Source organism: Schistocerca serialis, chromosome 2, assembly GCF_023864345.2.
Source record: "Schistocerca serialis cubense isolate TAMUIC-IGC-003099 chromosome 2, iqSchSeri2.2, whole genome shotgun sequence".
NCBI lineage: Eukaryota > Metazoa > Arthropoda > Insecta > Orthoptera > Acrididae > Schistocerca > Schistocerca serialis.
The window spans coordinates 42,118,003-42,136,392 of NC_064639.1; the positions used below are offsets into that span (position 1 = coordinate 42,118,003).

An 18,390-nucleotide genomic window follows, 5' to 3' on the forward strand; every position below is an offset into this window, starting at 1 on the left:
TTAATGTCTGCTGTAACTATAACCCTACGCCCGCGTAGTGTCAAGATGATTCTCGCAAGGTGGTCTGAGAATTCTTCAAAATTTCCTGCATATTCGAAGTACGTGTTTACGATACATATTAAACCAGCTGGTGTTTGTAATTCTATTACGTTATAATGACTATTTGATAGCTGTGTTAGTGTTGTGGCCCTTAGGACCTTGTTTGTGACTATTACCACTGCCTTTGGCTCTTCTCCGGTAACGATGGTCTGCCAAGTGGTTGACATGAAGGAGATCTGCCCCGCCCTAGAGTATGGCTCCTGCAGACAGACTACATCCTGTCTCCTCTCCTCCACTACCCTCCGAAGCTCCTGCATGACCAGCCGACTGTTATGGGTGTTTATCTGTCCAATTACAATTTCAGATATTATGGGAAATAGGTGTGGAAATAGCAATCAGGCCATGGTTTGTTGTAATCTGAAGCTATTCGGCCATTTGCAAGGACAGATTGCACATATATTTCTTGCATGTTGAATTTCTCACCTCTTCTCTCGAAAACCCTTCTGAGTAAGTCACGCAGAGCTCCGAAGTCTGTGGGAAAATTCATTGACTTTAACTGTATCCTACCCACAGCCTCCATTGTCGAGAAGGTGACCTTTCTGCCATATTTGTGCCCTATACGTACGACGTGCCTGAGTGCTGTAGTCAGGACAGCCGGCTGCTCCAATCGTGATAGTTGCATTGCAAGCTCCAGGTTCGGGTAGATCCTTCTAGGATCCGGATCTGGGGCTCTCGGAAGTACTTCCGTGTCCATTGTACTTGTAATTGTATCGTCTTGCACAATGGTTTGGAGAGGACCTTTTGAGACTGGAACAATGCAATTATTTTCTACTGGTTGCAGATTGTCTTCAATTTCCTCTTCTGGCTCCGTCTGTATGCATAGGTCAACCATGATTGTCTGTTTTGGGATTGTTTTCTCGTGATTGGTGATGAAGCTTTCTGCTTCTGGGTTAAGAGTCGAGTTGACCAGAGCCATGGACTCTGTCAAGGTATTTGAGTCAGCCATTTCTTCTATCTCTGCAATTTCATCAATTTCTATTTCTAGTTCTGTTTGAGTGCTTGTATCAACCACATTTATCTCCTTTTCCTTTGTCTCCTGGAGAGATTTCAGAAATTCTTTGAATTTCTCTGCTCTTACTGCGTCCCTTCTTTTCTTGCTTGGCGACTTTCTTTTATTGGTTGATCTGGTTTTGATATTGCCATCATCCATAATCTGTTCTTGAAATTAGACGTTGTTCTAGTAATTTGTATGTTGGGCAATTCCTTCCGGTTGCGCCACATGTCTTTTTGCCCCTTGGTGTGCATGGTATGCATACTGCGGATTTTCTACGATCTTTTCTTACATGATCGTCCTCTCCACACTTAGAGCATGCCGGCTTCCTACTGCAATATTTATGAATGTGATCGATGTCCCCACAATTGTGGCAACGGGGTACGATTAGGTAGTCTTTCACGTTTATGGCGTGAAAGCCTATGTATACCCTGCCCATAGCTGTTAGTTTCCTCCACAGTTCCCCTGTGACTTCTGCAACGTGGTGAACTACATCTCTGTCCCTAGGTCCTGTCCTGAATTTAAGTTTAAAGTCTTTTAGAAAGGTTTCCATACTTATGTTTGAATCGTCAAAGTTTTGTTGATACAGTGTCTCACATAGGTCTTCGTCTGTCAATGATTTTGGGACGTCATACAGAATAACCAATGGCTTACGCTTTCGGGGGGGGTTCACATTTAACTGACTTACATAGTTTCTGGTTTTCTAAAAGCTTATTTTTATCTTCCTCTGAGGCAACATCTACAATAACTACATTTTTTGTTACCTTGATTTTGTTGATCCTGATCTTTTCTCTTACGGGATTTACTGTGGTAGCAAAAACTTCCTGCACCTTCTTTATGTCCTGGCCGGGTAGTGGTCTTAAAAAGACTGCTGTTTCTGATCGTTTAGAGACCTTCACAATGGTCTCTTTTGTTGTTTGGGCCTTTGGCGCAGCTTGTGCTGCGACGCCGGCTCATGTCTTCCCTGGTTGTTTCCTGAGCCTTTCGTTTTCCCTTTCCAATTCCTCAATTCTCCCTTCTGACTTTGCGTTGGCAATCGCCCATGCCGCCAGTTCATTTTTAATTGCCTGCACTGCGGCCTGACTAATTTTCCCATTCTTAATATTTTTATCTAACAACTGCGTAATCCTCATATGCCTTTCCAGATTGCTTTCTTCCGTGGTCTGACCCAGGCCATCCTGTGGCGAGGGATCAGATAGCATCGAAGCCCTTATGGGAGCACTTAAGTCGCTTGTCTCTTCAGTAGCCATCATTGTTAGACAAGCGAAAAAAGGGTTGGAAGCCCGTCTCTTACCCCAGACCGGCTTCTCTGGCATGGGGGGGGGGGGGGGGGGGGGACTAAAATGAGGCTCGCCCACCAACCTCGTCCCCAGGTCAAGGGCATCCCTGAGCTGCCGAGTTCAGTACACCGTTGCCAGCGTCCTGGTCCCCTTCAGTGGCCTCTTCACCGACGATTTCTCCCAGTGTTCATCGGCAAGTGCACCCCACACTCCGGAGAAGCGGATGCACTTCTCGTCCTTCGCCAGCTACTAGCCCGAGCTCCCACCTTGCAGGCCAGGGGCCCGCTCCTACTCAGGTGGCGGGCCGGTCACCCATCGTTCGGCGGTCTGGACCCAGCTAACCTGGCCCAGGCGATGTCACCACCCCCTGGGTTTGGCAGAAAACGCCCCGGTTACCCACGGGCGCGGCGAAGCGCACTTGCCGACTCGCGCCGAGGTCCCACGTCGACAAAAGAGGTCGCCGGCATGCAGAGCATCAGCTGGTGTTGTGCCCTGCGAAAAGTGAAGGACAGATGGATGGTCCTTCAGACACAGCTCCCCCTGTGCCATGCACCCTTCGCTTTCGCCTTGGGTTGGGGGCGTTTAACGTCCTACCATGACGGGAGTTTAACGTCCTTCCTTGACACAACGACAACCCTCACCGTTCCACAGCCCGGAGGTGTTATGAGAGTGATGATGTGATATAATGATGGTATGGCCCGGGTCTTATGTTGTGGAGTTTGACATCATCGAGACGGTGTGGCACTCAAACCCGAGTTACGTTCCCCGGAGGGCCTCCACACGTACTGGGGGATCATGGCCGACCATGTCTCACCCACCGCTTTTGATAATTCACGGTGAGCCAGTGCGGTTCAGTGAGGATTGCACCCAGTTAAGGGCTAGCCTTCTAACGTCATGCATGGACGGCCCTTCCCGTGTTAGCTTCACCCCATCTAAGGGGGTTACGGAGCGCCGGGGCCACGTCAAGGCCCCGGGATAGGACATTACGGTCCCCACCCCACTCAGGTTCCTCTGAGCCACAGAGCACTTCAGAAATTATGAACGTTTCCGGGAATCGGAGGGTCTCCTGGCGGTTTTAACCCAGTTTCGGAAGGCAACAAACCTTCCCCAGGTGGCGCCACGCAGACCGCTTTCCCGTGCGTCAGCCACTGTTTATTAGATTCCTATTACGAACACTATTCTTACGATGTGCTACATTGCAGCAACCTTGTAGAGGAAATGGACTGTTCCCGTTGATTCGCCAACAAATTGGTCAGCTTCAGTCACGGTGTGGTCACGGACTCTTAGACAGACGATAGGTCCTTTCTGACATTCTGTGACGTCTCCACGGCTACTCATCTCGCTGCTCTGATCCTGCACCACCCACTGCCACGTACACTCTACTCCTTCACTGACACTATTTGTGTTGCTTACATGACCGCCTGGTATAAGTGCTGCACCATCAAAAATGGTTCAAATGGCTCTGAGCACTATGGGACTTAGTTTCTGAGATCATCAGTCCCCTAAAACTTAGGACTACTTAAACCTATCTAACCTAAGGACATCACACACATCCATGCCCGAGGCAGGATTCGAACCTGCGACTGCAGCGGTCGCGCGGTTCCAGACTGTAGAGCCTAGAGGCGCTCGGCCAACCCGGCAGGCGCTGCACCATCAACAGCTCTCCAAAGCGGCCAATGAGCTCTTTTACAGGTCTCGCTAACATTTTGTCCGGTGAGTTATTTCAGTCTTTTGCAGTAATCACAGTGTGTGATTTTTGTACTTGCAGAGTTCGCCGTGCGGCGGTGCTCGCTGGAAGGGCGGTGGGAGGGCCGCGACCCTTCGTCCCCTCAGGGTTGGACCAACTACACGCCCTGCTACCTGCCGGAGACCCTGCAGCTCATGCGGCGGCTCTACGCCGGCTCTGAGGCCGCCGCCAAGGTAGGACTCAGGAAACCGCGATCATACCATAGGCTGTAAGTAACGTGAGGTGTAAGGCACGTGTTACTGGTAATCTCAAATATCCAAGATCTGCCACTTTTCTATTGTAGCTTTAACCGTGATTTGGAGCTCAAAGGGTAAGACATCTACATCTACATCTACAATCATACTCCGCAATCCACCATCCGGTGCGTGGCGGAGTGTACCTCGTACCACAACTACCATCTTCTCTCCCTGTTACACTCCCAAACAGAACGAGGGAAAAATGACTGCCTATATGCCTCTGTACGAGCCCTAATCTCTCTTATCTTATCTTTGTGGTCTTTCCGCGAAATTTAAGTTGGCGGCAGTAAAATTGTACTGCAGTCAGCCTCAAATGCTGGTTCTCTAAATTTCCTCAGTAGCGTTTCACGAAAAGAACGCCTCCTTTCCTCCAGAGACTCCCACCCGAGGTACTGAAGCATTTCCGAAACACTCGCGTGATGGTCAAACCTACCAGTAACAAATCTAGCAGCCCGCCTCTGAATTGCTTCTATGTCCTCTCTCAATCCGACCTGATAGGGATCCCAAACGCTCGAGCAGTATTCAAGAATAGGTCGTATTAGTGTTTTATAAGCGGTCTCCTTTACAAACGAACCACATCTTCCCAAAATTTTACCAATGAACCGAAGGCAACTATCCGCCTTCCCCACAACTGCCATTACATGCTTGTCCCACTTCATATCGTTCTGCAATGTTACGCCCAAATACTTAATCGACGTGACTGTTTCAAGCGCTACACTACTAATGGAGTATCAAACATTACAGAATTTTTCTTCCTATTCATCTGCATTAATTTACATTTATGTATATTTAGAATTAGCTGCCATTCTTGACACCAATCACAAATCCTGTCCAAGTCATATTGTATCCTCCTACAGTCACTCAACGACGACACCTTCCCGTACACCACAGCATCATCAGCAAACGGTCGCAAATTGCTATCCACCCTATCCAAAAGATCATTTATGTAGAAAGAAAACAAAAGCGGACCTACCACACTTCCCTGGGGCACTCCAGATGATACCGTCACCTCCGATGAACACTCACCATCGAGGACAACGTACTGGGTTCTATTAATTAAGAACTCTTAGAGCCGCTCACATACTTGGGAACCAATCCCATATGCTCGTACCTTAGTCAGGAGTCTGCTGTGGGACACCGAATCAAACGCTTTCCGGAAGTCAAGGAATATGTCATTCGTCTGATACCCTTCATCCATGGTTCGCAAAATATCATGCGAAAAAAGGGCGAGTTGCGTTTCGCAGGAGCGATGCTTTCTAAAGCCTTGCTGATGCATGGACAGCAACCTCTCTGTCTCAAGGAAATTCATTATATTCGAACTGAGAATATGTTCGAGAATCCTGCAACAAACCGATATTAAGGATATTGGTCTGTAATTTTGAGGATCCGTCCTTCTACCCTTCTTATATACAGGCGTCACCTGCACTTTTTTCCAGTCGTTCGGAACTTAACGTTGAGCAAGAGATTCGCGATAAATGCAAGCTAAATAAGGAGCCAATGCAGTAGAGTACTCTATGTAAAACCGAATTGGAATCCCATCAGGACCTGGCGATTTATTTATTTTCAACCCATTCAACTGCTTCACAACCCCAGGAAAGCCTATCACTATGTCCTCCATACGGGAATCTGTACGAGACGCAAACGGCGGTATGTTTGTACGATCCTCCTGCGTGAAAGATTTCTCAGATGCTAAATTTAAAATTTCAGCTTTCGTTTTGCTGTCTTCCGTTGCCAGGCCAGACTGATCAGTGAGTGACTGGATGGAAGCCTTCGACCCGCCTACCGATTTTACGTAAGACCAGAATTTCCTTGGGTTTTCAGCAAGATCTTTTGCTAAGGTACGACGGTGGTAGCGGTTAAATGCTTCGCGCATCGATCTTTTTACAGCAACACGAATCTGTACTAACTTTTGCCTGTCCTCATTCTCCCGATCTTTCTTGTACCGCGAGTACAACTGCCTTTGTTTCCTGAGCATTCTCCGAATTGCGCTCTTAAACCACGGTGGGTCTTTTCCGTCCGTAACCCACTTTTTCGGCACATACTTGTCCAATGCGTGATATACGATGTGTTTAAAATTTGCCCATAATTCTTCCATGTGGATCGTACCGGAAGTAAATGAAGTTGATTCATTTACTAAGTGGGATGCTAACAACTGCTTATCTGCTATTTCTAGTAAGAATACTCTCCTAGCCTTCTTGACCGACATTTTAACTTTCGTAACCATAGTCGTAATGACAACATCATGATCACTAATCCCTGTCTCTACACTGACACCGTCGTTGAGGTCTGGTCTGTTCGTGGCTACCAGATCTAAAATATTTCCATTACGCGTTGGCTGTCGATTTAGCTGCTCAAGACAGTTTTCGGATAATGTATTCAAAAGTAATTCACACGACGGCTTCTCTGTACCACCTGTGAGGAATCCATGGACATCCAAGTCTATACTAGGTAGGTTGAAGTCGCCTCCGACTAATGTAGCATGATCCGGGTACTTCTGCGATACACAATATAGACTCCCTCTGAATGATTCTAGAACTGTCACGGTGGAACCTGGTGGCCGGTAATAACACCCAACAATTAACTTTATTTCCCCTAGCCCTGTTAAACGTGTCCAGATAACTTCACAATCACACTCTACTTCGACCTCAATAGATACAATATTTTTGTAAACTGCAATGAAGACACCACCTCCTTCGGTGTCTAATTTGTCTTTCCGATACACGTTCCAACCCTCATTAAATATTTCAGAACTTCATATCTCAGGGTTCAGCCAGGTCTCAGTCCAGAGAATAATTTGCGCGCCACACGTTTCCTGGAGGGCAGTAAGTTCAGGAACTTTATTCCTACTGAACTGTGTTCTTCACAGTTCGATTCCTCTGCCTCTTAATGTCGCTTGCAGCGTTTATTTCAATTCCGCCATCTTTTGTTAACTAGCGATACCAAGGGGCCGCTGAGTGAAGCGGTTCTTCGTTGCACGAGCAGCTGGGGGTGAGCGGCAAGGCCGGGCTGGCGAGTGACCGCGAGTAGTGCGACGGTTGTCGACGCTATGCCTAGAGTAGACGTGGCCTCGATAAGGTTACTGTCTATGGGTCTGAACAGAGGTTTCTGATTCAGGACGTTATGGAAATTCTGTCACTTCTGTTTCCTCTATTTCGGCGGTGTGGAAGCAAGACTGTGTCTCGGTACCGGTAGCTATTCATCGGAGTGTGCGTCAATCAGAGTAAGACATATCATACAGCTTTGTTCAGCGGTGGTTGACAGTCACATTCTGCTACAACGGTGATCCAATAACCCGGCCATATTGCTGAAGTTATTCGTCGTGACTACTGTTGACTGTTCCTATCAGACGCTCTAGTATCCTCTTCTGTTTCTTCCGCTGTGTGCTGTTGGGTTCATTTCATTGTTGAATTCAGTGTTGTTTCAATTGTTGTGGTTGAGTCCTGGGTTTGTATGAGTCTATAACCAGCACGTCCCATTTCACTCAAAATGCACGTCGAGCAAACAAGATAAATGTGATTTAAATTTGCATTTGTGTAACTTGTTTATCCAGATTTTAATGAGATTTATTTAATTATTAAATAACAATGCTATACTTTAAATTATGTAAAACTTGTCCCGCCCGTGAAATGGAGTTTCGATATGCGATGTTTTTTTTTTCGGGAGGGGGGTCTGGTCAATTAATGAGTTTAGTACTCTGTAGAAGTCAGTCTTACCCTTTCTTTGCCTGCCTCAGCCTTAGTTAGGGATTTAATTCCTCAAACTAGCTTTAGGCCAGCGGTGGTCCATTAGGATCCCTTTGATCCTATATACAGTTTTATATAGCTTAGAGAGTAACTTAGTGTGGTTGAGTTTATTCTATGGGTTTTACACTGCCAATGTGATCGCAAAGTGATGATTTTTAAGAGCAATTTGTAACCCCTTTTATATGCTGAATTGTTCAGGGTGAAACAGAGTTATGTTAGAAGCCTATATATATTTGTGCTATTTCCATAATTTAATGTATATGCCCCTTTTAATAGGTGCTAGATTTATCTGGTCTCATTTATCGTTAAAGTAAGCCCACTGAAATATCACTCTCAAATTAAAATAACTGATCCGGCTTCCTATAACACGTGAATTGGCTTAGTTCTCCGTGGTCTACGATGTATCTCGTCGAAAAGTATTACGGTGCTACGATGTATACCAGTCAAATCTGAACCAAGTTGTTCTCCAGTTTAACTACTTATTCCCATATTCTCGTGTAATTCAAATTTTCTAAATTTGCAAGCCTTAATCTGGTTTGTGTAAATTGTTGCCAGTATAGCTGGGACCTACCTAATCAATTACAACCCGTAACTGATGGTGTTTTAACTGGCTGTGTTGCAATAAATGCAACCTAAGATGAAGCTTGTGGGTGATTCACATTCCCCGGTTCCTCATCCTCAGTAATGATAGAATTAAATTTTTATTTAAAGCTTGTGTTAAGATTTTTTCGGTGAGTTACTGGGAGAAAAGAAAAGGAGGTGCTTCACCTACCTTCCTGATTTATTTCTCACTGCGTGTTACCCACGGCTGCACGACTGCACTATAATTTTTTCATAATAAGTGGTGATGATCAGGCAAGCTATTGTACGTGAAGTAAAGTAAGCTGACCTCACTTATCTGCCTATTCGGGTGACTGTAGCACGGGCATGCAGGCCCCACCCGTTGCTGCAGAGTGGTGCGTGCGGATTGGTGTAGGCAGGAGTGTCCATCCCTACCTCATGCTACTGAAATAACTGTGCATTAACGAAGTATACATTATACAACAAAATTGATGATTTTAAAAGAGGTTTATGTTCACTAACGTTAAAAAGAAAGATGTTACGTTCCCTGCTTCACCATCTTAGATTAAGATGATAGCTTTTTTCTTCAGGACTGAAAATATCTCCATACCAAATTTAATTCAAACTGGATTAGGTCTTTAGTCCTGAAAGTGTAACATGCAAAGCTATTTTCTTATTTATTAATATTAGCAGGGAAATACGGATTAAACATATTGATGATTGTATAATCATTGTATCAATTATGTTGCATCGTATTCACACTTATGAAAAGCTGATAAGTCTAAAAATAAATGCCTTTTTCGAAGAGTAATTATTATTCACAAATATTTTTTATGTTTTTAATATCGTTAAATATTTTGTACTACATACTTTCAAGAGTAGCGTATGTCCTTTCTCGGTGTTCAAGCTGTCTGTCTACACGAAATTTCATCAAAATTGGTTCAACGGTTTAGTCATGAGAAAGTAACAGACCACTTACGTAACACCAAGAAATGAAATGCCACTTGTCGTCCAAGAAAAGAGTTCCACAAAGGAAAATGGTGCAAGCTGTTCGAAATTCTGAAAGCAGGAAGTGTAAGCTGTAGGAAAAGGTGGGTAACATGGAATATGAATAATAACTAAGAGGGAACGAAGTGCTCACACTACTGATCAATCTATTCAAAGAAGCAATTACGAAAATAAGAGACAATTTCAGGAGCTGGATTAATATTCATTGTGAAAGAATATCAACGATAAGATTCGCTGATGACATTGTCATTGCCGGTGAAGGCGTGGAAGAACTGCAGGAGACCCTGTAGGGAATGAGTAGCCTGCTGAGCACTCACTGTGGTTTGAGGGTAAATTGAGAAAAAGATGAAAGCAATGGGGAGTAGCAGAAACATTATTAACGTCAAACTTAACATTAAAACTGGAAACAATGAAGCAGTCGAATTGAATGAATTCTGCTTCTTTGATAACAATAGAACGAATAGAACGTATAGCACACGAAGCAAAAAGGATATAAGAAGCACATTAGCACAAGCAAAGAGTCAATTCGTGGCCAAAGAGTATCAAATGTTGACTTTATCCGGTGGATAAACGACTGAGAGTGTGGCTCTGCAGAACAGCATTGTATAGTAGTAAATTATGGACTGTGGGTTGCCTGAACAGAAGGGCATGGAAACGTTTGATATTTGGTGCTACATAATGATGTTAAAAGTTACCTGGACATATAAGATAATGAGTGAGGAGGTTCTCCGCTGAATTGGCGAGGATAGAAATACGTGGGAAACACTAACAATACGAAGGGACAGGATGGTAGGACATGTATTAGAGAGACGTGTAGAGGTAAAAACTGTAGTGGAAGAGAGAGATTGGAATATACTCTACAGTTAATGGAAGATATGGTGCGTAAATGGTACCCCGAGATCAAAAAATTGGCAGGAGAGGGGAAAGGCATGCCCTGCTTCGAACCAATAGAAAGACTGATGACCCCCCCCCCCACACACACACACACAATATATAGATATAATGAAATGAATTCATTTTCAATCTGAGATCTATATGTGTAACACTAAATGAATTGTTGAAGAAAAGTAGCATTATATAATTATATATATATATATATATATATATATATATATATATATATATATATATATATCAGCTTAACGAGCCATTTGACTTTTCATCAACAATTCTCAAGAGTGTTGCACATATAGTTCTCAGCTTGACATTGAATTCATTTCATTAGGACATTCAATGCAAATAAACAACGGAGATTTCAAAACTATGATAACTTTTGAAATAGCACCAGAGGAAAACTGGATGTACGGGATGCATTACACAGTTTGATCTCTTAGTGACATGTGTAACCGCAGAAATATTTCTCCTGTTGACGTAGCATTTGGAAATAAAGAAGTGAAGGGAAACTATCTTTATAGCTCTTTCTACCAGACGTTATAATTCCTTAATATCTGCAATGAAAAGTCTTTAGAAAGGTAAAAGTATTCAAGGTCAACAGTTACGACACTAGTAACAAACTTAATATGAAAATAGGGCTGTATAGTTACGAGTAATGAAGAGTGGATCAATTAGCATTTTAGTGGTAACCCTTGGGCCAGGGTTTCTTGTGGACATGGAGGCTGAGCAGGTGAAATGGTGATGCCACATATGCAGGAAGCCGAGCTCGGGAGCTGGCGTGTGTGGCTGCCACATGCCCTTAGACGCTAGTTGAACAGCGTTGTCTGGAAACATAATTATTACTCGAGATTTTACAGTAGGGGCTGCCTTCTCTGGCACAGCGGTAGGTGCGCTGAATCACACGTTCGAATGTGACAAGGGGTGGACACAATGGTTTGTCGGCTGTGGCCGTGGTGTGTGTCAGGACCCAAGAACGATGTTGTGCAGGTAGCCGGAAAAGGAGTCAACAGGCGCAAGCCTACTGCGACTCACCAACAGCTACAATCGGCGACAGCGTTAATGGCCTCTGGCTTACAGCTCACAAGGAAAACTGTGTTGTCATCTCGGCTGAAAGTGGGCAGACATCATGTACGTCATGGACAGCCGCGATAGCGGAAGTTTAACCTACCTTGCTACGGTCTGGTTCATAGTGTGATACGAATTGTTTCATGATAAATTTATTAAGTGTACCAAACAAACATGAGATACTCATTACAGAATTGAATGTATGCTCTATCTTTCGCAGCCATAATGACATGAATAAAAACCAGTGATACAGATTCTCGCACTGCAGAATGGATTCTGTAAGAAATGCCACGTAAAAGGACGGATTACCCCTTCCGTTTCGTCCTACGTTATTAAAAAAGGATGAAATAATCAATTCCAAAATATCCACAGCAGGATGAATGGCATTTTAAACTACGTTACATTCTAGTCAGAATAGCGACATGAAAAATGATATATGCATTACAGAACAGATTATGCTGTGAATTACTTTCTACTGCACAGACAGCTTGACAAGAAAGTAAATGAGGCATGAAAATTACAAAATTTACATCCCATTCACATACGCTCCTATTCAGATGTTTCACTGTCATTGCCTTCAGAACTGCAGCCGTTGGATGTGAGTGCCACACTGACAATTAACGAATTCATTATTTCGTCGCTAACAACTTCTTTCTGGTAATCTTCGTCTTGTAGTTTGTCAGTATGACGTACGCAAGCTTCCGAGTCAGCTACTACATTGATCAGACTTTCAGAGTCGGCTACTTTAAATGTAGAATTTTTATGTTCCACATCTCTCTTCTCTTGTGCTCATACCAGTTCTACTGCGCTATAATAGCAATGGTAAGGAGCTACTAATATCGCCCTGTGTTCATGTAGCAGATCTATGGAATCAATTTCGTATTTTTTGCCACTGGCACTTGCAATCTTTACGAGCTCCAACAGCTTTGCTCTTGTTTTTCCTTAAATTCTTCGTATATCATTACTTCACTGCCATGAAAGTACATCACCTTTTCCTGTGTCTGTAGTGGCAGGCCTGTCGAAAGTAGACTGATAACTTGCACTGTCCAAAACAATGACAGAGCATGGATACAAATAGGGCAACATCTGATTCTGAAACCTTTTTCGAAAAGTTTCCCAATTCATTTTAGGATGTTAGTAGAATTATTTCTACGATTTTGATGGGAATACAGATTTACCTTGAAGCACAAATCCAGTAGCTGCGGAACAGGCGTAACATTATCATAAGACGCCCTCCTCTTCCTACTGCTTCTTTAAAGCCACTTTGTCCCTCTCTTTGTCAAGTAAAATCTATAGTGTGGTTTTGATTTACCCAAGTCTCGTACGAGTAATACACACCTGACATTCCTTCTGATCCGACTTCATGCACTGTTCTTAGAAACGTCATCCTGAGAGCAGCTATAACACTTCGCTCCATTAAAAATTTCAGTCCGTTCAGATTTTACAAACTTAGATCAGATGTTCATCTGTGTTCTCAGGAATGAATTTGCGCTTCCTTCAAACTCACTAGCTTCACACACAAGATGAGCAATTTCCCTGCCGGGTGGAGGTCGCCTCTCCTACAAAATTCGAAAACTTTGCGACGTGAAACATCCTGATCAAAGCCGTGGAGTCCTATCACCTCCATTGACACAATTTGTTTCTTCCCTGCAAACCGAATTAGCATGTTCCCAGTTGCCCGCTGAGACAACTTGGACTTCAGCACAACGCGCCACAACTCGCTGACAGTTCGTACACCGATATCGCCACAGCCCGGTGCAGCGCACTCCTGCTCTTTGCCGACCTCGCAGACCGGCTCACCTGAGTATGCCTCACGTTTAACAACTAGTAAACTGAAAAAATAAAGTTTCTTGCCTTGTTGTGGAACACTTGGCAACCTCTGCTTTTTCACACTGCCAATATCCTGAGCGTATCATTCTCGTTCGAAAAATTTTCGGGCAACAAAATATGATGTCTATGGCCTGACCGGGAACCATACAGTAAACGTCTATTTTGTCCAAGATTTTTCCGCATTTGCTTGCCTCCACAAGAATGTTTCGTTTACGTTTTCCTTCAACTGTATTTGAAAAAAAATTGGGCAAAAGTGCCTTGAAGCGGTTGAAACTAGGTACTGTACTTGTTAGCCAATCTACCACTCATTGATACAGGAACAACAGCTGCATAGCTGTGTGTAGAGCTTTGCATAGACAGCAAAAGACCAACTCTAGTTTCCTCTCGTCTGTGAGACTGTTGACAGTGAAGACATAAGACTTTGGTCACTGTCCCAAAACTTTTCTTTGTCCATACTCCAAATTACTGCATATTTGTTCACTTCCTCCACAAACCTCTAAGCCTTTTGACGAATACTGCAAGCTTCTTGCATTTACCTACGTGTGATAAACTCAATAATATTCCAGGAAAGAACACTATAGTCATACTTAAGTTTGTTGACAAAAAATGATCGAACCCGTGAAATTGGCCTGGCCAATTACTTTAGCCACTTCTAGGGCCTATATTTGCAGATGCCAACAGTGAACAGCGTATCCATACGCTCCTGGGCTATCACATTGTGACATTACATACTCTCTTAATGTCTTTAATTGTGACAGCCTATATGGATTGGAAAGAGCTTGATCTCACGTTTTGCTAGTCACATAATCTGATATTACTTTGCACTCTGTTTTATTTGAATGCACTTACACTACCTCACAAATTTGCTACAGGACTCGAATACACTATTGCAAGTGGCTTCACAGTATTACACTGAAGCTCCAAAGAAGCTGTATCCACATACAGTGTAAGTCAGCAGGCACAAGACGGCGCTGTGGATGGCGGCCTATATGAGACAACAAGTGTCTGGCGCAGTTGTTAGATCGGTTACTGCTGCTACAATGGCTAGTTATCAAGATTTAAGTGTTGTTATAGTCGATGCGCGAGCGATGGCACACAGCATATCCGAGGTAGCGATGAAGTGGGGATTTTTCCTTACGAACATGTCACTAGTGTACCGTGAATTTCAGGAATACGGTAAAACATCAAATCTCCGACATCGTTGCGACCGCTAAAAGATCCTGCGAGAATGGGACCAACAACGGCTGAAGAGAATCGGCCAACATGACAAAGCTGCAACCCTTCTGGAAACTGCTGCAGATTTCAGTGCTGGGCCATCAACAAGTGACAGCATAGGAACCATTCAACGAAACATCATCTACATGGGCATCCGGAGCCAAGGCCTACTCGTGTACCCTTTGTGACTGCACGACACAAAGCTTTCAGCTTCGCCTGGGCTGCTGATGACTGAATACATGTTGCCTAGTCGGATGAGTCTCGTTTCAAGTTGTATCGAGCGGATGGACGTGTACGGGTATGGAGACAACCTCGTCAATCCACGGATCTTGCATGTCAACAATGAACTTTTTAAGCTGGTGGAGGCTCTGTAACTGTGTGGGGCGTGTGCAATTGGAGTGATATGGGACCAGTGATTCGTCTAGATATGACTCTGACAGGCGACACGTACGTAAGCATCCTGTCTGATCACCTGCATCCATTCATATCCATTGTGTACTCCGACGGACTTCCGCAATTCCAGCAGGACAATGCTGCATCCCATACGTCCAGAAATGCTACAGAGTGGAGTGGCTCCAGGAGCACTCTTCTGAATTAGAACACTTCAGTTGGCCACCGAACTCCCCAGACATGAACATTATTGAGGATATCTGGGATGCCTTGCAACGTGCTGTTCAGAATGTTCAGAAGAAATCTCCACCCCCTTTGTATTCTTACGGATTTATGTGCTACCCAGCAGGATTCATGGTGTCAGTTCCCTCCAGCGCTGCTTCAGACATTAGTCGGGACCATGGGACGTTGTGTTGCGACACTTCTGCGTGCTCGCAAGGGCCCTACACGATATTAGGTGTACCAGTTTTTTTTTTTTTTATGGCTCTTCAGTGATCCACCCATGTATTTTCAATAGTATCTATTATTGTACTGGCCCTCGACATCTCGGGTGGAGATTGTTGGCCCTATTTTCCACTTAAATATTCCTGTTGCTCTGGAGATCAAAGCCTTATAGTGCTGGACTAGCCAGGCTCATGCACGGTCTCTCCGGGACTTCCAAAACCACTGCACCTATCGAGCGTATCTTTTTGAATTCCTGCATCATCATCATCATCTCTGTTTTTCTGAATTATTATGCTATGTAGCTCACTCATGAACTCCATATCCTCGACTCCGACTGCGTTTCCATATTCATCATGTGGCAATTTTTGCCTCCATACAGTAATGAACACTCTTTACACTCTACCTCATAACCGGACGCTCCAAATGACGCCCTATTCACGCACCAAACTAAGTACTTGTTAGTGCAGGCATAACATAACACAGTATGAGGTCGCAAGCGGAAAAAAGCCTCTTTTACTGCGAATGGCTCATACTGCTATTTTCTGGTTGATCGAATTACATTCTAAGCATATTTTCGAGCAGTTATAAGCCTCCGATGTCACGCATATCGTTTGTGTGCAGTCTTATTAGTCCTGTCTGCAGTTGTTAGTTGATCGATAGTTGGGCCCCCGAAAGTGGACAGATGGTACGTTAAAAACACGATGGAATTATGGGCTCCATTTCCTCGGTAAAATGAACGAAAAATACCATTTTGCGTCCGATAACGCACGGTTAATGTCCTTTCACTGTCTGGTAGTGGACGTCGCTGTGGAACGCAATGCCATACAGGATAGGGTCACATATTACCTCCAAATAGTTAAAAAAACTCATTAATGGCGAAGCGTTGGTAAGATAAGTTGTTTACACAGTCTAAAATGGTATATACGACATATCTTCATTCAGGTTGGTTTTTATTAGTTACAATATCAGTTCAAATGGCTCTGAGCACTATGGGACTCAACATCCGAGGTCATCAGTCCCCTAGAACTTAGAACTACTTAAACCTAACTAACCTAAGGACATCACACACATCCATGCCCGAGGCAGGATTCGAACCTGCGACCGTAGCAGTCGCGCGGTTCCGGACTGCGCGCCTAGAACCGCGAGACCACCGCGGCCGGCTGTGTTTCTACGTTTGGTGGCATGGAGTGATCTGATGGTAAACTAGTAATCTTAATATCTATTTCTGAAGGAAGATACGTAAAAATATGGCAATATGTCCCTGAATAACTGATTACTACTATTCTCTTAACACACCCACTATTGATAGTGTCGTATCCCATACGTTCTACGGCCACATTGTGATTAGTTCAAGTAGGAGTAATTTCTGCGCTGAATACAGTTACAACAATTTCCTAATTCCTTTAGCGTAAGACAGACAAATATGGAGACAAACAGAATGTTTAGCTGTAAATCAGATATTTCCTAATCTATTGCCTCATCCATCTCTTGAAGTAAGATATTTAGCTCAAACGTTAGGATTTATAATAGTTTCTTTTACGTGAAAGAAATCTGAATTGCGTAGCAAGAAATGTTCTTAAATGCTACTGTCTCTTACGAAATGAACAGCTGACCTTAACTTACCAGAAGAAGTGGTTAGTGTAGGGGGTGCCTCCATGGGAACACGGAAACAGTTCCACAACATGCTGAGGGCGAAGAACAAGTGGGCAAGTTGCTTTTACTCACTCACAGCGATTCTCGGGGCTTAACTGATTTGCACGGGAGAGGAGCAGAGCAAGAGAAAAATGGATATTAGTAATAGTCATTGAAGAAAGCGAACGAACTTACTGGTTAAACTAAAACTTGGCAAACATTTCAGAAATTTGGAAAGATTTTAGAACAAAGAACTGTGACTATAAACAAGCTCTCATCGCCAGCTAACCAGCAGTACGCCAGCAGGCAGTTGCATTGCACATCACCGCAATTGCCTCGTGGTACAGCTGCTCAGCGCGTCTCCACATCTCCCACACGTCCCGACTGTAGCTCATCCCATCTTCAACTGCGTCCCGTTCGCCCTTTAACACCCCCGATAGGACGCTTTCTTTGGCCCACATTCCGGCTAATCACAGACCTAGCTTCAGGGTGCAACACAACGGACCCGCTGGCTCAATAAAAAAACGCTCCCTACGTATCCCTTTTGTCACCCGTTTCATTCGATATATGTTCTCAAAGACATGAAGCTTCCCCAGCAACCGGTGGAAACACTCGCTCACGAATTCGGAGGAAGTTCACTCCACAAACGCACTCCACGTCATATAGGTTAAGACAGAGAGAGCTCTGCAAACATTACTCTCCTTGTTGCTCTATTCTGCTCCATGCTACTGTCCTGTGCATTCCAACGGCTCATCACTCCATTCGTAAACTCGAAGAGAGCAAATAAATCGGCTTAGCATTCAGCCAAGGAAACAGAATGGATTTTATGAAAGGCAGGGAGTGTTCACGTAATAGAGGCTGCTGATCATAAGGGGATAGTTAGAATTAAATAAAAGACATAACCCATATGTCACTCACTATAGGAAATGCTCCCAGTGGAATATGGTAAGTATGGAATATAAAAATGATAAAATACTACGTCCAGTTAATAAGTTATACCTTCATGAAGATTTACTCAATTAATGTTACATCGTTCACATCTAATGCTGTAAATTAGCTTGTTGCGAAGCTCATAACAAACCATAGAAAATTGTGGGTTCGTAGTTATAGAATTATGAGTGCGTTTCCCTCGGATATCACTGACTGAGATCTACGAATTTTGGGCAAACGCTTGGTTAACACAAATCTTATTCATGATGCTTCACGATACTTTTGCCTGACGCCCACAAAGATGTTCGTAGCCGCATTAATAATG

At 43.9% G+C, this 18,390-nt stretch overlaps 1 protein-coding gene across 1 annotated transcript in view; it reads left to right on the plus strand.

Annotated features, from left to right (window-relative positions):
* The window catches only part of LOC126455427 (PDF receptor-like), a 433,889-nt gene that overhangs the window by 238,421 nt on the left and 177,078 nt on the right, over positions 1 to 18,390 (plus strand). Inside the window, exon 3 of the mRNA XM_050091177.1 lies at positions 4,139 to 4,290. Within this exon, the coding sequence (XP_049947134.1) occupies positions 4,139 to 4,290 (152 nt within the window). The remainder of the gene's footprint in view (positions 1 to 4,138; positions 4,291 to 18,390) is intronic.